Source organism: Chiloscyllium plagiosum, chromosome 26, assembly GCF_004010195.1.
Source record: "Chiloscyllium plagiosum isolate BGI_BamShark_2017 chromosome 26, ASM401019v2, whole genome shotgun sequence".
Classification (NCBI taxonomy): Eukaryota; Metazoa; Chordata; class Chondrichthyes; order Orectolobiformes; family Hemiscylliidae; genus Chiloscyllium; species Chiloscyllium plagiosum.
Genome location: NC_057735.1, coordinates 43,808,979 through 43,832,430, shown reverse-complemented (window position 1 = coordinate 43,832,430; position 23,452 = coordinate 43,808,979). Strand labels below are relative to the sequence as shown.

The window sequence follows — 23,452 nt, the reverse complement described above, 5'->3', positions numbered from 1 at the left end:
TTACAAAGATAGGGAAGGGTGTAGGTTAATTGAAGTTAGAGACAGGAACTGTTGTAGAGCTGCAGAAGGCCACAGAGATAGTGGGTTGTGTGGCCATAGGTGATTACAAAGATGATGGAGGTGGGGGTTAGAGAGTTGGTGGAGGTTACGGAGATAGGGAGAGATGAACGTTTGGAGAAGGTTAAGAGACAGGGAATGTTGTAGATTTGAAGGAGGTATTACCGAGATAGAGGTGGAGGTTTTGAAAGGCGGCCAGAATAAGGATTAGAATTTTCAACCTGAGGCAGTGCCAGAATTAATGTACGGATGAAAATTTCAAACTGGAGACGGTGTGAGCTAATATCAGTGAGTAAACACGGGGGGGTGATGGTTAAGCTGTCATCATTTACAGTGGAAGGTGGTGCCTCATAAAGTCAGTTCATTGGTTCAGACATTTAGCACTGAATTTGTTTACTCTGATATGTTACAAATTTAGATTTTACTTCCACTTTTCACCTAAAGTTCCCTTCAATAGGATCCAAGAGGAGTCTGGGAGGCATTTGCTAATTTTTCTTTCCTGAATGTATTTGCATTTTGTTTCCATCCTTTGGCTAACTCAAGGTGGTCACTCTTCACATGTAATTTCAGAAAGTCAATAATGTTGGTAAATGTGAGGCAATGCACACTTCATCCTGACCTCAGCCCCTATTAACTCATGGTCATTTCCCAGAGAGGGGCATTGGGTACTGAGCAGGCCATGTTGCCCTGATCCTGATTAACTAGCACTAGGGGAGATCAAAGAGGCTAACTCCAGTTCCTACTCAGCTGAGGTCAGCCCTCTGTGTAATTCCGATTTGGGAACATCTATTCTCTGTGCCTTTGGATATCATCCATTGAACTAGTCAGCCAATCAGAAGGTGACAAATAATTGCAGTGAGGTCTGAAAAATGGCGAATGGAATGTCTTCAATAGACTACTGTTCATCAGATTAAATCACATACTAATACTACCTGGCATTTATTAAGGAGGAACAGTCAATTACCTGCACGTATTTTCACAGGACTCTCTTGCATCATTTCTACGTCCAAAGCTTCCTGTCAAATCAAAAAAAAAGAGATAAGAAAACGTATGGATAAGAAAAACCTGTCTGGTTCTCCAGATCCCATGCATCCAGTGCCTTAATTCTCCCATTCAAGTACCGCTGTCCAGTAGCTAATATGCCAATTGAAGTTTGTTCTTTCCAGTATTCCCATGTTCCAGTGAAGCTGTTTTCTCAATACGCTGACTCTGTCACTGGATCCATCTTCCCTAGTCCCTGCAAACTCTCAAGCCCACTGTTGAGTTCCATTTTGTAGATGCTTTTATTTCTATTTCCAGAGATGAATCATTCCAAAGAAGGAAGTGCTCACTGCAGTACATGAACACACAATGTAAGGCATCACTTAACTCTCAAAGATTTTGCTGCTGCTTATAACTAACTCCTGCCAGGAGATCTATCATCATGGTATCCCATGCTTTGTCTATCTTGTACCATCCTCACGTGCCCATTGTAGCTCAGCTGTGCTCATTGTGACAAGCATCATCCAATTAAGACCATAAGATGTAGGAGCAGAACTAGGGCCATTCAGCCCATTGAGTCTGTTCCGCCATTCAATGAGATCATATCTGATATGATAATCCTCAACTTCATCTTCTGCCTTTTCCTCATAACCCATTATTTCCTTACTGATTAAAAAATTATTTATCTCAGCCTTGAAAATATTTAACGTCCCAACCTCAACAGGTTTCACAGATTCACTTCTCTCTTGAGAGTCATAGAGTCACACATCATGAAACAGACCCTTCGGTCCAACTCGTCCACACCAACCATGTTCCCAAACTAAACTAATCCCACCTGCCGAGACTTGGCCCGTATCCATCGAAACCTTTCCTATTCATGTACTTATCCAAATGTCTTTTAAATGTAGTAATTGTACCTGCATCCATCACCTCTTCTGGACAAATTAACCACTTTCTGTGTAAAAAAGGGTGCCCCTTATGTCCTTCTTAAATCGTTTTTCTCTCACCTTAAAAATATGCCCCCTAATTTTTAGCTCTCCAACCCTACTGAAAAGACCTTTGCTATTCACTTTTTCTATGCCCCGCAAGATTTTATAACCTCAATAAGGTCACCTCTCATCCTCCTATACTCCAGCAAAAAAAAATCCCAGCCTATCCTGCTTCTACTTATAAGTCAAACCCTCTATTCCCAGCTACAGCCTCGCAAATCTTTTCTGAACCCTCTCCTATTTAATATCTTTTCTACAGCAGGGCAACCAGAACCGCACACAGTATTCCAGAAGAGGCCTCACCAATGTCCTGTACAACCTCAACACAACGTCTCAACTCCTATACACAAAGGTCTGAGTAATGAAGGCAAGCATTCTAAATGCTTTCTTCACCACCCTGTCTATATGTAATGTCAACTTCAAAAGAATTATGTACTTGAACCCCTCGTTCTTTCTAGAACACTACACAGGGTCCTACCATTAATTGTATAAGTCCTGCCTTGTTTAATTTACCAAAATGCAATATCTCACATTTATTCAAATTAAACTCCATCTGTCACTCCTCAGCCCATTGACCCAATTGATCAAGATGTCTGTAAATTTAGACAGCCTTCTTCACTGTCCACTGTAGCATCAAGTTTGGTGTCATTTGCAAACATACTAACTGTGCCTCCTATATTCTCATCCAAATCATTTATATAAATGACGAAAAGTAATGGACCCAGCACCAATCCTTGTGGCACACCGCTGGTCACAGGCCTCCAGTCCAAACATACAGCCCTCCACCAGCACCCTCTGTCTCCGACCAACAAGCCAATTTTGTATCCAATTGGCAAGTTCTCCCTGAATTCCACATGATCTAACTTTACTAATTAGTCTACCATACAGAACCTTTACCAAATTCAATGTAAACAACATCTACCACTCTGCCCTCAAACATTTTGATTACTTCCTCAAAAAACTCAAATCAAGTTTGCGAGACACGATTTCCCTCACACAAAACTATCCCTAATCGTTCCTGGCCTCTCCAAATACCTGAACAGTAAATCCTATCATGGAGGAAAGAAACTCCGCCTCATTTCTGATGTAAATGGGAAACACCTTATTCTGAGATTATGCCATCTGCTCCTGGACTCTCCCACAAGGGGAAACTACTGTTTCTGCCTATCGAGTTCCCCTAAGAATTTTGCATGTTTCAATAAGGTAGCCTCTCGGTCTTCTACATTCCAGTGAGACTTAATTTGACCTAATGGTCTATAAATTGAATTTTTAGTATATCTTAGCATCCACATTTCAAAAGTTTCCATTTTCAACCAGAGATTTTTATTCATTGCCCATTTATCTGAAGCATATGAGAAAAGTAGATCATACATAGCATCTTATGAGAATTATTCCTTGGTAAAAGCTTTCAGACGAGAATTTAAAATGAGGTACAATCTGCCTGGTCAAGGTAGTGATTCCATTACAGATTTTACGAAAGAAGCATGGAGTGTTCCCAGAGCCCTGGCTAACATTTATTCCCAAATGTATTCGCCTGGTCATCAGTCTCACTTTTGCTTGTGGGATCTTGCTGTGTGCAGGTTGAAAGTTGAACTAGCCTACCGAACAGAGAGTGTGCTTCAGAAACAATTCCTTTGAATCAGGATAAAGGTATTCAAAAACATACCAATATTGATCCTTTATATTAACTAACATATTTGCTTTAATTTTACATTAAACTCATCTAAAATTGAGTCTACTGGTCTGACTTGGTACCATCTGAGTAAAAGGTGCAAGTAATAGGTCTTACCACAGTCCAGCATGATAGTAGTCACTGACAGACAGTTACTTTCCCCAGACGCTAGTTCAGGGTAGTTCCCAATCTATCGTGTGACTATTTAAGATTATACCATGGCTTCTTTTTATTTACTGACAGGACGTGGGCATCACATTTATTGCCCATCCTTAGTTGCCCTTGAGAATGTGTTGGTCAGCTGCCTTGTTGCATTCTACCTGCTGTAAGTAGTCTCACAATGCCTTGAGTGAAGGAGTTTCAGGATTTTGACCCAGCGACAAATCAGGATGGTGAGTGGCTCGGAGGGGAACTTGCTGGTGGTGGTACCTGCTGCTCTTGTCCTTCTAGATGGAAGTGGTCATAGATTGGAAGGTTCTGTATGAGGACCTTTGGTGAATTTCTGCAGTTTAGCTTGTAAACAGTACACACTGCTGCTACTGAGCATCGGTGGGGAAGGGAATGGATGCTTGTGGATGTGGTGCCAATCAAGTGGGCTGCTTTATTCTACAGTGACAAGCTTCTTGTGTGTTGTATACTGGGTTCTCACTCTAAAACATCATTAATTTTTTTTTAATTGAAATGCCCTGATGTGGCAATTAGAGGAACTGGCAAGGTGAGGTTTCAGCAGTGCCAGGATAAATCTGCTTGAAACATTGACCTGAACATTCCCTGTATTTGTAACGACTGACCTATTGTGCATTCCTAACATAGTTACATCTCAAAACCTCTAGCCATTTACAGCTCTTCGCTTTTACATTGAGTAGACGGACCTACTACTTTTACCTGGTGGACAGGGCCTGAGTGCCTGTGTAATTAAATTCTCACAAAAATAATAAATGTTATGGCACAAATATTACGTAAGGAAAGCAGCCAGACAGAGGATGGTTTGTAATTTAAAACAGACTGTGATAACTCATTCTGAAATTATAATTCATAATTTAAAACATTACCTCTTTTACAAGACTTGGAGCTGTTTTATCCAAATGACTCTGATTGGTGCCAAACAAACTGGTGTAATGAAGTGTGCAGTAAAATTTACCTAAGGGAAAAGAGTAAGTGATTAATCCTTTCTTCAGAAAGCTAATTGTCCTTTGCAAAGCTCAGTTAGACAAAATCAGCCTCCATATCTTCGTCCTGCGAGGATTCGGGGAATGGGTGCATTCTAATGTGAGAATCAGAGCTGTATAAACTAGACAGGACCCAGCTCTAATTACTCACTAGAACTGAGCTAGGTACACAAGGCATGCAAGATGTAACACCACCACCCCCTCCTGAGTATCACTCAGGAAACCCCACATGTTGTTGAAGATTGGTCAGACAAAGCCGAGATTTTGACCCCCACTCACCTGGCCAAATAGTCTGAATCAGGGAGAGAGAGGTTTCAATCTGCAGGTAGGGGAAACAAGGATCAGGACAGTTTTCAATATCCAAACCCAATCCCGGAGGAAGCTGTCTCTCATTGAACTTTAGACCAGAGCTCCTTCTCAATTATCAGGGAGGCCACTTATCTGTCTCAATGGGAATAGTGGATAGGCTCTTGCAGTTGGAGGGTCAATCAAAGGCATCCCAGGTTCAGATGTGCACCCAGCTGGAGAGAATGGTAAGGAAGTGGCCATGGACTGGAACATTCTCATCGTTCCTTCATTGTCGCTGGTGCAAATCTAACAAGTTCCTCTCTGACAGCATTGTGGGTGCTGCCACATCAAATGGACCGCAGCAGCTGCAGAATGCAGCTCACCAGCCCCTTCCTGAGGGCGTTTAGAGAGATTAGCAATAATTCTGGCCTAGCCAGTGGTGCTCACATAAAGTGAACAAATATTTTAAAAAAGCAAAAACAATTTGGCCGCTCAGCCACTATAAAAAAGTCCAAAAGCAGCTTGGGTGAGATGCTGGAAATAGGTGGGCTATACAGGAAAGCCCACCAGCCCTATGCTGTACCCTTAACCACGAGCAAGTTGCGTAGAGATGCCTGCAGCATTGGCACACTGACCTGTCTTGATGTGCCTGTCTGCATTCACACTGGGAAACTGGAGGCAGACTGAAAAGTCCCAATTTCTTGAACTCAACTTTAACAAATGTCTCAACGAGTTTAGTTGGCTGTCCATTGCTTGCTTGCAGTCCTGCTAGCCCCAAACTCAAAAAATGACCAACACCACAAACAGGGTGTTGCGAACTTGAGCCCCATTTACTGACGTGGGGCTTGAAGATCCTGCCCTCAGTGTTGGCTTTGCGCTTAAACCAAGGGCACATGGACTAACACCAGTCAGTTACTGGTTTCCCTGCTATCCGAAAGCAGAGCGTTGCTATGAAACCTTATGTAAGCCGAAACGGTGTAAAGTGAAGAAGCAATTACCTGCTTTTCACCTTTTCTCGTAAAAGTGACAATCCTCTTTTGATTTCTTTCCGTTAGTGAAAACAGGTATTAATGTAGGTCTTTCGTAAAAGCGAAGTAGTATAAAGCGAACTTTCGAAAAGCGGGGGATATCTGCACTGGTTTGTGTTGAATTGTGGGTCTATCTACAGGACATGGACTGCAGCGATTCGAGAAGGAAACTCACCACCACTTTCTCAAGGGCAGCTAAGGACGGGCAATAAATGCTGACCCAGCCAGTGACACATACGTCTCATGAGTGAATCCTTTTAAAAGTTACTTACGGGATTTCTTAACATTGATAATTCCTATTGCACTTTGCTGATCAGTGTTTGTGATTGGCTCTCATAACTATCAGTAATCACCTTGATATTCTCCAAAATCATTGAAAATGATAAAATGACACAGCACAGGCATGGCCATTTGGCCCAGTGTCCATGTGCTAACTCTTTCAAATAATTATCCTATTTGCCCTGCAAGAAAAGTGCAGGTTGGTGGGAGAAGACAAAAAGGGAGGGAAGAGCTTTACCCCCAGTTAGGAATGTACCCCCAGTTGGGAAATCTCCAACTAGTATTGCTTCTTATTTGAACTAAATGCCACCTTCAACAGGGCAGCCCCCAGAAAGAGGCTCAGTCGGCTGGGGAATTTTATGGATGTTTGGTTGTCTGTAAATTGCTGATAGTCCAGGAGTGTGCGAGAAATCAGAGTCAGGCTGATGACGTTCTGTAGGCCTCACTATCCACATTGGCCCTCATTCTCTCCAAGTGAGGTCAACTTCGTTTCCACTGCAGTGCACAATTTAGACCGTGTTTACCTCATAGAGGTGAAAAAAAAATTGGTAACGTTGGTATTGTATTTGAGAAAGTGACAATAATCCTGTCGAGGATGAGAGCAGGAAACTTTTCTTTCCATCAAAATTACGCTGCTCGCGACCTCAGAGAGTGCTGAAGATTGACATTGGGCAAGTGAAAATAATCCCCAGAAATGTCAAATCTACAGTTTAGAATCACCCATCATGCTCAATCTCCAAAATAGAATATACTTGTAAATTGATACAAGGCTGGGCTGGCTGTAGCAAGGATTAGATGGTAGTCTGCCATCATGGGAGTCATTGTTTAAAAGTAGCCTCGTGTGGCATGGTCAAAGCTTCCTCCAGTGGTAAGTATTGCAGTTGGATTGAAATTGGGTGATTAGAATTCAGATTCGAGTAGGCATGGTCCTACAGCACAAAACTGACATGGTCCTACAGCTGACTGACAATCGGGCATGGAGTGACAAATGATCTCCTAGTGCAGCGGAGCCAGTTACCTCAGATTGGAGCTGGTGAGGGTGAGGCCAAGTCTCACATTCACGGTGTCCCACTTGCCTTGGACATTGGGTAGCTGTATTGGGATGTGCTGTGGTTCTTTCACCTCAACAATCACAGTGTAAGACCAGTATTGAAAACGGCCTCAATGGGTACTTGCCATCTCTGCTGTTGAAAGCGTAGTTCCCGAGCCGCAGGGTGGTGCCACACTGGTGGCATGTGAAGCAGCCGCGGTGGAAGAACTGACCCTCGGCGCTGAAGCGTTCCACCACGTAAACACGCTTCTTACAAAAGTAGCAAACCTCACTGCTGCTGGGGCCTGGTGCCTGTCTGAAGGAGCCCTGAGACACAGAAGTATAATGCAAACTTCATATCAATGAACAAGATCAACAAAGGGCTACTTTGCATCTTATATGTGTGTATATAATACACCCTGGGATCTGTGCTTTGCATCTAATACATATATATACAATACACCCTGTGATCAATATATTATGTATCTTCCCATATTAATACCATACAATGCCAATAGATCACACACATGCCATTTGTCACCTTAGATCCAGGTAATGTCACCAACCAGTTTGAACTGGATTTTGGCTCCAGTTTCTGCCAGGGTGTGTATTTAGGACACTGTTCACTTTAACTGGGTCGGTAACTAGAGAGCACTATTTAAGACAAATAGCAAATGGACTATAGCGGCAATGAAGAGATTTTTTTTTGAAGGCACTAGTTGTACCAATGCATGGGAATTGGATGTACACCTGAAAAGGAAACAATTGTAGACCTTATGGGGGGAAAGTGCCTGCAAATGATTGCATCTGTTGTTCGGGGAGGCATGACATGTTGAATGGCGTCCTATTCTGTAAGACTCCATGAGGTATGCACACGGTGTGGAACAATACATTGAGAATACAGGGCAATAGGTTTGACATATCCTGAGGCTCAGCGATTGGATCTAGACGAGGTTACAGGCATTGGATGTTGAGGCACTGACCTGTCTGCTAGCTGATTCCATATTGGAGTTCTCCTGGAACTGTTCTGGTTGTGAGCTGCTGCTCTCATTCTCTTGTGGTGAATGTGCCGACGATGGTGAAGCCAAAGTCTCATTTGGATCTTCTTTCAGTAATTGTTCTGATTCAGCATCTGACTAAACACAGATTGAGATTTTTTTCAATGTGAAGTTTTAGTCATTGAATCTACCAAGACATCGGGTTGGATTTTACACATCAGGTGATGACCCAGCCCCACCACCTGTTAAATATTCGAGCTCAGGAAACCACAACCAGAATTTGTTTTCTTTATTGCTGTGCACAATACGGGCATCAATGGCTGGGTCAGCTTTATTGCCTCTCTCTAATTGCCCTTGAGAAAATGGTAGTGAGCCACCTTGTTGAACCGCTCCAGTTCACGGTCATTAAACTATACACAGCCTGAGGCCTGAGATCAAAGCTAGCAGCTCCATGCCCCAATATCCTCAAGCTGCCAGCCAATCAGCTGGAAGTCACTTCTCCAGTCCCAACAGCACCACCAGAATCTGTGGCCATAGTTGGAACTGCAGGAAAGGCTGGAGTGGGGCTAGTAAAGGTCAGACAGGAAGACCCCAGAGAGGGTTGCAAGGAGGTTGTGATGGGAAGCCATGGAGTTGCATTTGGCAGAGGCATCCCTATCTGTGAGCCCTCCATGGCAGCAGAAGATGGCATCACCACTGAGGAATGAGTAACCACGAATGCATGAGTGACCATTAATTGTACATCATACTTTCATGGCCTCTGGCAGTTGCTAGGCCTCAAAAGCCCCCAAACATTAACTGTTTCTTTTTTACCACGGAACTTCGTTTGTTGGCCACGCTTTTCCGGAGGGTACTCAGGAACAAGAGGGCTGACTTGGCTGATGACAGGGTCATTATCTTCCTTTTATTGACATCATGAAGCTCTGAGAGAGAAAAGGAGTGGAAATTTTACACATAACCAGAGACCTGGTTGTGTAATTTAGGAATATTCTGAGATCAATAGATACTTCAACGCAAACCCACCAGGAGAAATGTCCTTGAAGAATTCATTGAACTGGGTCAAGTACATGAACATACTGAGCTTGTCAGGGCTGGTAGCTACTTCCATTTCTCTCCCGGTCATTATTGGTGAGATTCCAAATTCCTTTTCTGCGATATTGAATGCCAGTTGGTTATTTTCAGCAACAGATTCTTCTTTAAGACTCTCGAAGTCACTGGAAAAGGAAGAAAAGAGCTCAGTGCAAGGCCTGGACTATTTGCCCTCCTGCATTTGAACTAATTCTGAGATGGAGTTGACAGCAAAGGAATATCAGCTGTGTGGAGCACAGGTCCGTATGTTGTTGTGTCTCCCAGGTACATAGACGAGGAATGACAACATTCCCATTGCCTCTCACAACTGGAGGGCAGTCTAAATGCCTTACAACTTTAGAAATATGCTTGCCATGGTAGTAATCTCACATGTAAGCCAACCTGGGAACAGCAAGATCCCACAAATGGCCCTCAGGTTAATGAGAAGGTGTGATTTGACAATGGCAGTTGAGGAATGAATTCTGGTCAAGAACACTGGGTTATGTGATTTACTGACCTTTGGGTTTGTTGGAACTTCGATGCATCACATCACCGAGGGCAGACTATTTTGACAAAGTCAAAAATATAACATTCATTATTATCTTGCTGCTACTCACATAAGGTCTGGGCGAAAATGGTGAATCAGAGCACACAGTGCCAGGCCTGTCTTCCAGGATGTGGTTAGGTCAACGACCTTTACATTCCTGTAGCTTCTTGTGTGCTGTTGACACCAGCTCAGGAGCTCTTCGTAACCCACACAGGAATCTACAAGAAGCACTCATGGTCACATTTAGTATTCAGTCTGAGAACAGCATGGACAGTCAACAATCCCTCTGTTGCTAACTGATACCTAGTTAATGTCTCTCTAAACCTCTACACCTTACGAAGAATTACATATAACATTTTTTCACATCTTTTCACTGCCTTAGTAGATAAAGGGATTGTAACTGCATATCACATAGATGTACACAAGTGCACAAAGGTGCACATGGAAGTTCGTGTGCATATTTTACACACATGCATATACACACTGCAGGTGAAATTCACCTTGGTTGGCAATAATGAATTGCAACTGGTTATATACTTGAAGTCAACAGACAGAAAAGCAGGCAGAGAGTAATGGGCTCTTGACTCACAAGCACCATCTTCACCCATCTGATGGAGCCAAATGTCATACCCCACCTCCCATGCACTTCTTACGAGTTCAAAAGTGACAGGCCCACTGCAGTGGTTCCCACTGGTGAACTCAGCACAGACACTGGGACTGTTGAGTGCAGCTCTATTCCTCACTGGTACATATAGTATGAAGCAAGGTCCGTGGTGCAACTGAATGTAGGACCTAGGAACAGGATTAGGTCACTCTGCTCCAGCACTCAGTAAGATCATGGCTGATCGGATTGTGGTCTCAACTCCACTTTTCTGCCTGCCCCAGCAACACCCCCTTCCCCACAACCCTTGTCGATCAAACAACAGTTGAAAACTCAAGGGCGCAGTTTCCAGTATTTTCTGGGGAAGAAGATTTCACGTACTAACTGAAATAACTGCAATGAGGCCGGTATCCTGTCACCAAGTCACTCCTTATTTACTTGTGCACAGTACATTGGCTGTTGCCAGCCAGTTCAGAGTCAGTCCCCTTAACTGGGGAGATTCTGAATCTCCTGGTTATATTTGTCAACTAGGGTTCCCTAACTGGTGAACAACCCCAATCAAGGATCTCATAGTCAACAAGATCCACCTGGTTCCAATCACTACAATAACCTCTTTCAGAGGAACGAAAAATCACCTCACCTCTGATTTAAAAGGGAAGACCACTTATTCTTAGTCTGTGTCCCTTAGTTCTAGCCTCCCTTAGAAAAAAAATCCTCCTTGTATCCACTTTGTCTAATCCCCCCTTGTGTGCTGTGATAAAATCCACTGTCATTCGTTTACACTTGCCGATCTAACCTTTTCAAATTTCCCTTGTAACCTTCCATCTCAGAAATGAGAAACTCCTTGACAAAAACAATATGATTCAAGAGGGTAGTAGATAATGAGCCTGCTCTGTTAACAGGTCACTGTGTTAACACAGGGAAAATCACCCAGGTTTCCTCCTCCTCCATATTACCCCATGACTATCACTGGAAAAGGAGCACTGTGCCAGGCTTTGCCTGAGTGACTTTTATGACAGAATAACATATTGACACAGACTGTCAAAGGCCAGGTATAATACGATGTCAGGAAGTATATAATTTTTAAACAAAAGTGAGGGAATTGGACCATTTTGGTAAGTTCCATCTGAGATGGTTTCACTTTGTGTCTTACCACTGCGTAGCATTTTCCCCTTTGTCTGGCTGGTGTCCTTCTCTGTAGCTGTGCTCCTTCCCACATCATACAGATGCTGCACCTTCAGCGGATAAATTAATTGATAAGTTATTCTGTATCTCGGGTGTAACATAACTGAACAGTCACAGACCCAAAATATGTCCCTTTCCACAGGTACTGCCTGACCTGGGATGCCTTAATGGTATAATCCCTCAACTTGCCATCAGACGTGAATGTCAGTTATCAATTCACAAGCCTGCAGCCCGTCCTTGCAAGTAATACAAAATATTTTCAATGGATGCACCACAATAAGGACATCCAGGGCAGGTCAAAGATCACCGAATCTGGCTATTGTATCATGCCTAGTTGGGGAGAAGCTGAATTGTGGAGCAACTGCAAGGAACACCACAGTAAGCTGCTTGCCAGCTCCCTATGGGCACAGACGTCAGTGCCACACTCACAGCACTTTGCTGCTTTTAAAGTGCATTTTGTTTTTCCTCATTGTGTGTGGGTCTCCCTGGATTACACAGCATCACTGACCTGTGAGGGCAGCCGAGTTATCTGTGGATAGCAGTAAGTCTTGAAGGCCTAAATGTTAATGTCCCTCTCTTGACTTCTATTTGACCCAGTCCCAAGGACAGAAGAAATTACGATGCAGATCCAATCAGAGGAGACAAAGAACACATTATAGGAGCTTCTGCCATTTTTTAAACTTACAGTCATGAGAATAGAAGTAATAAGAGCAGGTAGTATGACTCTCAAAAGGGACATTCCCTGGGGAAACACCAGTAAAAAACATAGTAATCCCTGGAAATGAAGAGAGCGTACTGGACTGCTATTTTGAAGTCAACATGGATCAGTATGTGTCATTCACCAGGCTGACTCGTTTAGCTTTCAGTAGATCATGACTGAACTCCTAGATCAGCCCCACTTCTCAGTGTAAACACCACATCTCCTGAACCCCTTCAAGTACAAAAGCCTATAATTCTCGACCGGGAATGGATTCCTCAACTGAGCATCCACAGCCCTCTTCCAAAAGAGAATTCCAAAGATTCAGAAACCTCCAAGTGAGAGGACTGTCCTCAGTTGCAAATAGACGGTGCTCCTCCTCCCACATCTCACAAGCCGCAGACACCCACTATGTCCCATAACTGACCCCACGTGATTGATGAGCATTGTCAGAACACGGTGCAAGGCACATACCTGGGCAGGTTTGAAGTAGCTGAGGTTGAGGTTGGGATAGCGGGTGTGTGGATCGATACTGTACTGACTAATGTTCTTGTTTGTGTTCTCAGGCGTGGTCTGTGACAGCAGCTGGTAGATACTCTCTCTGGAGAAGAACATTCAATAAAGATTGCACTTCATGGGGGAGACATTTTCTGGATTTATAAAGCTCAATCATAGAGGATACAAGATGAGAATTCTTTTATTCTTTCACAGAATGTGCGCTTTGCTGGCAAGTCCAGCCCATCCCCAATAGTCTTTGAACTGATTGGCTTGCTCAGCCTTTACAGAGGGCAGTTCAGAGTCAACCACATTGCTGTGGGTCTGGAGTCATATGTACCATACGGGTAAAGATGGCAGATTTCCTTCCTTAAAGAATGTTGGTAAACCAGAAGGCTTTTAACAACAATTAACTTTAGTTTTGCGAGATTACTGAGACTAGCTTTACAATTCCTGATATATTAAGAAAATGTATAAGACTTGGCGGGATTTGGATCTTGTTCCCAGAGAATGAACCTGGTCCTCTTACAAACACACCATTGCTCGATCATCTCGGAAATGCAACTTGAAACCTTGTGAGATTAAATGGACCAAGGTCTTGCAACAAAACACAGCCAACAGTATTTGACTGTGACAGGCTCAATTCCCATTTTTCATGAGGTCTCCTTTTCCAGGCTCAAAGGATAGCTATAACTCTGCCTCATTTCCTCAGTGACTGATACAGTCTGTGTACTATCCATTTCTGAGATCCGAGATCTCATCGCCTTGTCTAATCAGTATTATCCCTGATCAATACCCATAAAACTCTCTGCCCTCAGGAGGTGGAAGGATAGATTACCCACTAGTATCAATGCAACTGATGCAATATGATCTCACCACCAGTTAGAGTTGACGATCTCCCTATCACTTGGTGATTTGTGGATGCTCACTGGGGTTCGAATTCAGTTGCTGGGCTCCTCATGTTACAACAATGACCTTCAGGCTTTGACACACCTCAGGGTTGTATAAAGTGCTATATCAATGCAACTTCTCTTGTCCATTCATAAAGAGCTGAGAAGCTTTGGTGTTGCTTCTCTATGTCTGGGCCAGTAGTTATTGATACACAATGATTTCCCAATACCATTTCTTCCACAACTACAGATTCACTGTCTGGTTTCATAAACGGTGCTCTGAGCACCTCCCCCAGGGAACCACTCTTTATGATGATAAGGGAGTTAGACAAAGGAACATAATATCCCCTAAAGCAGTCAAAATGTGATGACTGGGACATACATGATCAAACACTTACATATACACAGTGGGGAGCACAGTACCTTTCTTATAACTCATTCATGGGATGTGGCATTGCTGATTGGGCCAGCATTTATTGCCCGTCCCTAGTTACCCTTGAGAAGGTGACAGTGAGCTGCCTTCTTGAACCTGCAGTCAATAGGTAGACAAGGGCAGAGATGCGTAAGAACACCATTACTTGTAACATCCTTCAGTGTTGCTGAGTCATTGCCCAGGAACCTCTGCCCCAACCTCACTGTTGGTGCCTCTACACCCTAAGACTGCAGTAGTTCATATTATTGTGTTTGGTAGGCTATGCAACTGTACTGAGATACACAAGATAACCCAAGCCTGACTCACCCAACATTCACAAACACCAATGGAGAGTTTAGGAGCACAATTTCTTTTAATATTTGTTAACAGAATGTGGACATCGCTAGTTGGGCCAGCATTTATTGTCCAGTGCTAATTGGGAAAGGTAATGGTGAGCTAACTTCTTGAATTGCTGCAGCCCTTGGCATTTGGAGCACTCACAATGCCGTTAGGGAGGGAGTTCCAGGAGTTTGGCCCAGCATTGCTGAAGAAACTTGTAGGTGGTGATACTTCTATACCTCTGCAGCCATTGGTTTCACAGCTGGCAGGTTTGGAAACACTGGTGAGTTGTTGCGGTGTGTTTTGTAGATGATACACCCTGCTGCACTGTGTGTCAATGGTGAAGGGAGAAAATGTTGAAGATGGTGAATTGAACTACTAATCAAGTGAGCTGCCGTGTCCTGGAGCTTCTTGAGTGTTGTCGGGACTGCACTCATCCAGGCAAGTGGGGAGTATTTCATCGCACTCCTGATTTGATTGGTATCACATCCACAAGCATCCATCCCCTCCATCACTGACATTCGATAACAGCAGTGTGTGCCTTAAATGCACTGTAGAAATTCACCAAAGGTCCTCAGATAGCACTTTCCAAACCCACAACCACTTCCATCTCGAAGGACAAGGGCAGCAGATACATGGGAACACCACCACCTGCAAATTCCCCTCCAAGCCAATCACCATCCTGACTTGGAAATATATCGCTGTTCCTCGCTGGGTCAAACGCCTGGAGTTCCCTCCCTCATGGCATTGTGGGCCAACCTACAGCACATGGACTGCAGCAGTTCACGAAGGTAGCTCACCACCCTCTTCTCCAGGACAGCTGGGAATGGGCAATAAATGCTGGGCAGACAGTGACACCTATGTCCCATGAGTGAATAAAAGAAACTTATGCCTTATAGGTGGTTGACAGGGTTTGAGGAGTCAGGAGGCGAGTTACTCATTGTGGGATTCCCAGCTTCTCACCTGCTCTTGCAGCCGTATTGATATGGCTAATCCAGTTCAGTTCTTAGTCAATAATAATCTCCCAGGATATTGATAGTGGTGGATTGGTAATGCCATTGTATGTTATGGGGCAATGGCTAGATTGTCTGTTGTTGGAGACTCTCCCTCACTTCCCCTTCGCCCACCCCACATGCAGACACAAGATCATCTGAATCTTGGGTTGAGCCTAGTTTACATGCCCATCCAGCTGCATTTCTTCATTCACAGTGGGCAAGAAATCCAAACGTTAATGAAAACAACCATCATCAGCTCAATGAAAAATTAAACACCATGGAAAGCATACAAGTGACAAAACTGTTTCACTCCTACCTCTCAGCCAGGAGCTCCAGAGGGGTGGTCCCCATACTCCACTTCCGCACTAACCATGCAGCGTCAAACGCTGCAAGGAATCCACGTGCAATGCCAGTCCCTAGTGGCCAGAAGGGCTGAAAATAAAAGGAATTGCAGGAACATGTGGTAATTCATTTATTTACATTCTGCAACTTGTGTGTTCATCTTGTCAAGATAAATGACAGACTACAGAAAGGCTAGGAACATGGCAGCACAATGGCTCAGTGGTCAGCACTGCTGTCTCACAGCGCTAGGGACCTGGGTTTGATTCCAGCCTCACGCGACTGTCTGTGTGGAGTTTGCACATTCTTCCCCGTGTCTGTGTGGGTTTCCTCCGGGTGCTCCAGTTTCCTCCCACAGTCCAAAGATGTGCAGGTTAGATGGATTGGCCATGCTAAATTGTCCATAGTGGCTACTGATGTGTAGCTTTGGTGGATTAGCCATGGGAAATGCAGGAGGATAGAGTGTAGGTCTGGGTGGGATGCTCTTTGGAGGGTCAGTCTGGACTCAGTGGGTCAAATGGCCTGCTTCCGCACTGTAGGGATTCTGTGAAGGCTTAGAAAGTGCTATTGTCTCAGGTCCCTTTGGCTTAGATTTGAACTGAAGACATTGCTGAAAACTGGGCTGGTGTCGTTGAAGTAACAAGGAATCAACGATTCTGCTTCCTCTACCCCTTTCCCAAGTTAAGTGAGACACACTCAGAAAGGGAAGTGGAGAAAGGTTTCAACTTGCAGACTGAGTCCACAAATGCTGCGAAGACCCCACCTATAAGTTGACCTCAGCCAGGACGGTATGGTGGGGGCAAGTTAGCAAGAGGCGTGTTTACGTCTGTAGAATAAACCTGCCTGGAAAGCTGATTGTGGACCTACAGAAAGGTGGTTTCCAAACGGCCTGCTAGAGTAAGAATGCAGGTGTGTGTCGGTGCCTGTTTGTAGAACCATTAACGTGATCAATACCGTATGACACTGGCTGACCTTGAGGTTTAGAAAGGGTACAGAGGAGGAACACCAGGCTGATTGCTTAGGTCTGAAGATGGGACAAAAGAGTTGATATTATTTCAAAGCAGCGTAGACTTAAGTTGAATTTCAACAAAGTTTTTTTTAAGATAATGAAGAGAATCGATTACGTTTTGAGTTGACATTGTTGTTTATTTTAAATCGACGAGGGAGGAGAAAGTGGTGCAAATTTCAACTGCACAAAGTCAGATCCACATTACAGATGAGTAAGTGCCCCTGTCCTAGAGAGCAGTGAAGCACAGGAAAGGCTGCTGACTCATATGGTCACCAGCTCCTCAGTTAGTTTTTGTTCCCGAAGAAAAGATTCAGAGAAGAATTTCCCCAAAATGTTGCTTGCTTTGATTTGGATTTTTGATTTTTCTGAAAGATAGGCTGGTGGGGGTTGAGATACAGATATTACGAAGCACACAATATCAAGGGTTAGATTTCCACTGAGGGGAATAGTCCTTCGTATTTGCCCTCATGGGGGTAGCAGAGGGCAACTGGTCCATATGAAAGCGCAACCCAGCAAAGACTAAATTCCTTCTGAAGAACAAAGAAGATTAGTCAGAGCTGTTTTAAACCCAGGCCCTGTTTTGAACATGGGAGATTGTAATGGCATGCAGTCAGACCAGTGGCGACATGTCGGATCAGTCTGTCCGCGTGGATTGATCCCACAGGACAGACCAACTCCAGTAGACATATAAAGCTCAGTGGGTAGTCCCAATGTAAGACCTTATTGTAACCAGCAAGCACTCACCTCCACCAGGCAGTCTCCCACCAGGGCGACTAGTAACCGGTGCCCGTGCCGTTCCTTCACCAGGGCGGCATTCTCTGACCGGTACATGCAGGTGAAGTCAAACATGGCCACGTCTGGCTCCCCGCGGTGATTCTGGGCAAATTCCAGGTGCGGAAGCTGGTACTTGGTGGCGAAGTTGGCAGCTTCCTGGGCGTAGGAGAGGAGAGATTTCGAACAGACGTTCTGTGGCGACAGCAGGGAATCTGCGTCTTGCTTGTCCTGTCAAAGTGAGGTTGGTTAGTCAGGGGCTGTTATTCCATTGAGAACTGCCAAATCACCAGTAGAAGTACAGCAAAGGGCTGTGGCTGGTGGCTTGGTGGGTAGGGGCTCTCCACTAACTGAGTACTGAGCCAGGCAGATCAGCCTCAGCTGAACCTATGCAGGTGATACCATTGTCCTCAGTCTGTTTGCTTTAGCTGGTAAAAGATAAATGAGCCAGTCTGGCTCGCCCTCTACTGACAATGTGTATCGATGCTGAGCAAAGAGAAGCTGGTACAGGGATGCCATTGGTGAAATACTCATTGTGTGGTCCATCAGACCATAAGAGCAGAAATTAGGCCATTCAGCCCTTTGTGTCTGATCCGCCATTCGATCATGGCTGATAGGTTTCTCAACCCCATTTTTCCACTTTCTCCCTGTAAGCTATAACCCCCTTCGCAATGCCCTTGGCAATAGTGGGGCACAGTGATACCTCTACCAAAATCTTTGGTGCCATGACTAAGAGCTGGCATCAAGATAGAACTGGGGAAGCATCTGTCCATGTATGGCCTTCATCAGTGGCATCCTGGCACACACTAGACATCACTGAGGAGGGGAGCAGATACCAACAATCTATTGCTGGGATACTACTGGCCTTGTGAACATCCCCTTTTAAATTATGTGAGTAAATCCCGGGATTTGCTCAAAGCCAATTGAATCGGTCGGTGTTGATTAATTCCAGTTGGTGACTGACCAATATCTTTACTCATGTATGTCATTAAGATGCGATGCTGAGCAAGATTTCAACCAAGTTTGGTCAGGCGCTCTCAGAGCAGCTTACTGACAATTTCCAGGGCTCCCAATATAAAGGACAGTGCTAGAGACCTCTGACGTCTTTGGGCAATTTGGAACACAGTGACTTCGCAGAAGGTTCCAAGGGGTTGGAAGGGATGCTCGAGGCTGCTTCGAGAGAGGACAGATTAAATAGGCACAAAAAGAAAATTCTGAGGAACGTTCTAGATTAATTGCTCCATGATCTTTTTCAGCTTCCATTTTATCCTTCTAAAGTTGACCTTTTGCTCATTGCTGTTTTGCATCACTGCTATTGAAATGGACAATATTGAGAGAATGAAGCCCCCAAAATATGTCACCACTCCCATCAAGATAATCTACTCAACCATCATGAAAGGAACGATCAGTACAGGCCAGAAGAAGCTAGAAGCTCCTGTATCACTGGACAGGTCATCATCAGGTGAGGATAAAACTGAATATGGGTGATAATGGACTCCGTGGTCAAATAACTCAGTCAGAAAGTGTAGTTAGTGCTGGAAAAGCACAACTGGTCAGGCAGCACCTGAGGAGCAGAAGAGTCCACGTTTTGAGCATCAGGAATGATCTCGAAACGTCAACTCTCCTGCTCCTCGGATGCTGCCTGACCGGCTGTGCTTTTCCAGCACCACACGTTTTGACTCTGATCTCCAGCACCTGCAGTCAAATAACTCAGCATGTTTCAGTGCCAAGGTGTGCCTGCGTACTTGAGGTAGGTGTACAGGCCTACAGTGCCTACACCAGGAAAAGGCAGCACCACCACAAGACAATTGTTCTCAGACAATAACACAAATGGGCAAGAGTGGTCTGGCACACTTTGTTGAGAAACAACTGGAGCACATCGAAAAGAGCGGCCAATTTACCATCACTCAGTCGACACTGCTGGCTGAAAGAATCATCAACCCCTACAGTACCATCTTCCAGTGACAGATTCCCAACTTTTATGACAGATGGAGACCCTCAACGCACACACATGAAAATAAATAGGCTTCACCTGCTCAATGACACCACACTTCAGCAGGCTCTGTTTCCTTGCAGTCATCACAAAATAGTGAGTGTCATCCTTGTAGTAAACGATGTTCTCCAAGTCAATCCCTGAAGGTGAACGGAGATAATTTCAAAACCACTCATGGTGTACACTGGGTAGGTGTGGGGAAGGGGAGGGTTAATTTGAATTGCTCACATATTTCAAACAGAAACCAGTTTAGTTTGAAGAGCTTAGCTGCAGTTTTTAGTCGTGTACACAGATGGGAAATTCTCACTCTCAGCTCTCACATGGACAAGGTGTCCAAGCATTGTCAATGAGAATGCCTCATCTACTCAGCCCAGCACTTGCCAGAGGGAAACACAGTTTTCTACTAGCTCCATCACTCATAGCTTTGAGATACTCACTTGACCCGTACCCCCTCTATTGCACCTTTAGATTACAGAAGATCTGGAGTGGGCAGAGGGTAAAATTCCAATTTGTTTTTGTCATAATCCCCAAGCTCACATTTGTAATGTATCTGAGGTCCATGAATAACCACACGTTCCACCCTGCCTTCGGCACCCAGCCTCCAGGTCTCACAGAGTGTTGTGACCGCCGAAAATATCAGCAGCAGGACGCATGGGATGGGTTTACCAATGTACCAGATGCCAAGTGAAAGGCAGGGCTTAATGTGTTGGGGTACAGGCTGGCGATGATCGTGAGGTTTATGAGGATGAGGTAGGGTGATGAATGTTCAGAGGGCAAGAAGGTAGGGAGGGGCTGGGTGGGTAATGGGGGAGTGAGGAAAATGGTGCTGTGTTGTGTGGGGGGGACAAGAGGTAATGTCATGTTGGGGAGTGTGAGGGGGTGAGTGGGACATTTGTAGAAGGCAAGGGTGGGGTGGGTATTGCACTGGGAGGGGGAGTGAGTGCTGAGTGTCGCAGTTTAGGAAGCAAGGGCAAGTGTCACATGGTAGAGAAGACTCATTGTGTGGGCAACTGTTGGGTATCCTATTTGAGGGGGCTGGGGAAGAAGGAGTGGGTGCCACATTTGGGACGGTTGAGGTATGGGATGGGTATGGTCATAGCTGATGTTAGTTCAAACTCGTTTGATAGAGTCATACAACACAGAAACAGACCCTTCGGCCCAACTTATCCATACTTTCCCAAACTAAACCAGTCCCATTTACCTGCATTTGGCCTCTGAACCTTTCCTATTCATGTACCTGTCCAAATGTCTTTTAAATGTTGTGACCGTACCCATATCTGCCATTTCCTCTGGCAGCTCGTTCCATATATGGACCACCCTCGGTGTGAAAAAGTTGCCCTTCAGGTCCTTTTTAAATATTTCCCCTCTCATCACAAAATTATGCCCTCTAGTTTTGGACTCCCCTACCCTAGGATAGATACCTTTGCTATTCACCTCATGATTTTATAAACTTCTATAAGGTCATTGCTCAACCTTCTACGCTCCAGTGAAAAGAGTCCCAGGCTACCCAGCCTCCCCTAATCACTCAAACCCTCCCGCCGCGGTAACTATTCTCTGCTCAGAAGGTGAAGTTGAAAATCCAGCAACTGCCAGCTTCCTTTTCTGTCAGGGAAGATCACCCAGACATCATCAAATGATAACACTAGACTGGGTGATTCAGCAATGATCGTTACATGTTGAGGAGTTAGATTCCATAAGGGTTATCATGGCAGATTGCAAGCTGAGGCGATGGAGATATGCACGAAGGGCACCTTTGACAGAGATGTACTTGAGTGATGACTGTGTTAGCGGGCAATGGGAATCCCTGAAAGAAGCCAAGCGATTGAACTGAGAATCACTACAGGCAAGTAGGAACAGGAGGCTATTCAGCCCTCAAACCTAGTCCACTATTCAATTATAGCTGGATTGACCTCTGCCTAACTGCTCTGATTCATTTGCCTAACAAAAATCTATCAAACCCCACTTTCAAAATACTCAGCCTCAACAGCTTTTCAAGGAGTGGAAAGTTTCTGATTTTCACTGCCATTCATGTGAAGAGGTATTTCCTGCCATTACCCCATGAAAAGCCCAACTCTAATTTTAAAACTAAGTGCCTTGTACTGGAAACTGTCCTCAAAAAGTAACTTCTCTCTAACCGCTCCTTAAATTAGTTTAAACACTGCAAATTGCTCATCTCTCAAGTTTCTATATATAAGGGAACAGAAGCCTTGTTCACCCAACCTGGGGTTGAAATCTAACCATTCTAGTTGTGGGATGAATCTTAAGGCACAGAACTGGAACCTCAACATGGTCAGTGCAGCTGCTGCTGTGAGACAGACATAGGTTTAACTCCCCTGAGCCATCAGTGGGCGAGTGGAGTGTGAGTGAACTCCCTTGTGGGGTGTAGGTTCCTGACCTGTGTCCTTGCGAAGCTGTTGGAAGAATTTCTGGTTGTAGAGGTAAGCGACTCCACTGATTTCCTCAACCTTGGCCTCTGCTGTGGTGTTGTAGTTGATGAAATTAGCCGTGATCCCAATCGCCAACTTCCCTCGCATCTCCTTCTTCTTGAACCCTACAAGTTTCACAAACAGAACTCACTGAGACAACTTGAATTGTTGTTTCAAATGTGTAACTTCGATGGCACAATGCTGACTACCTCTTAGTGGGTCATGGCACACTTCCACTGTGCCTGCAAAATCTAGTGCCAACCGAGTGGGCACCCATTCTCATCGTGGGCTCAAGTCTCAGTCCAGACTAACCTGCCATTCCAGCCTGCTGGATCTCAGAGATCCCATGGCACTGTTTCAAGGTGGTCATGAATGTTTTCTCATTTTCTCTACAGCACTGGAAGAGAATATCTGTTCGTCACCACATGGGAGCTTGTTTTCCACTATGTTATTGCTGCATCTCCTTTAGCACAACATTTCAAAACCACTCATCGGCTGTAAATTGCCTCAGGGTACCCTAAGTTCATGAACGGAGCTATATCAATGCGCAATCTTACTTTTAAACTCTCAGCCGATACAGAGTTGATTGACTTCAGCAGCAGAAGTATCAGAGTCAGGATTCCACCTTCTCATCCAGGGACAGAGCACATATTACAATTTGTAAGCAGGTAAGACTGAAAACGCATGGAAACAGAAACAGAGATAGTAATGTGCCCAGGGAGTACTGTTAGGTCTCAGTGCCTGATAGTAATTGGGGTGCTGTGATCAGCTGATTGGGTGAACTTGAAGGCCCAATGTCTCACAGCCAGTGTCACCTTCAGTTCCTTGTCTCTGCTTCTTCCCTCATTGGGATTAATGCTCAACAGGAGCTGGCAACCTTCCAGAATACCTTTTCTGTCTGTCTCTCTGCCTGAAGAGTCACAACAAACGTAACTATTTCAGCTTGGAGTGTGTGACACTGCTGCACTCAAAATACAAATCCTCTTCCATACAAGCAGAATGCATTGACCACCCCCCCCCACCCCTCCCCCCCCACGCCCCCTTTGCAAGCTTACAGTGCTCAACTAACAACTGAACAAGTTGCACCATACTTTGCAAGGTTTATCAAGCACTACTTCCCCACTCATGGTGAAAGTGTGGTTTGTGTGTCACTTCCTATCCAACAGTCTCACTAAAGCTATCACACATCAATGC

At 44.6% G+C, this 23,452-nt stretch overlaps 1 protein-coding gene across 10 annotated transcripts in view; it reads right to left on the bottom strand.

The window, feature by feature from the left end:
• The window catches only part of mical1 (microtubule associated monooxygenase, calponin and LIM domain containing 1), a 119,974-nt gene that overhangs the window by 45,764 nt on the left and 50,758 nt on the right, over positions 1–23,452 (bottom strand). For all 10 annotated transcript variants that reach the window (XM_043717009.1, XM_043717011.1, XM_043717014.1 and 7 more), the window contains exons 7-19: positions 22,228–22,383; positions 19,872–19,972; positions 17,813–18,070; positions 16,037–16,152; positions 13,064–13,190; positions 11,861–11,942; positions 10,177–10,324; positions 9,515–9,705; positions 9,305–9,414; positions 8,477–8,629; positions 7,640–7,820; positions 4,752–4,840; positions 1,022–1,073 (exon numbers count right to left, since the gene is read on the bottom strand). In XM_043717009.1, coding sequence (XP_043572944.1) covers positions 1,022–1,073; positions 4,752–4,840; positions 7,640–7,820; positions 8,477–8,629; positions 9,305–9,414; positions 9,515–9,705; positions 10,177–10,324; positions 11,861–11,942; positions 13,064–13,190; positions 16,037–16,152; positions 17,813–18,070; positions 19,872–19,972; positions 22,228–22,383 — 1,764 coding nt within the window. The remainder of the gene's footprint in view (positions 1–1,021; positions 1,074–4,751; positions 4,841–7,639; positions 7,821–8,476; positions 8,630–9,304; positions 9,415–9,514; positions 9,706–10,176; positions 10,325–11,860; positions 11,943–13,063; positions 13,191–16,036; positions 16,153–17,812; positions 18,071–19,871; positions 19,973–22,227; positions 22,384–23,452) is intronic.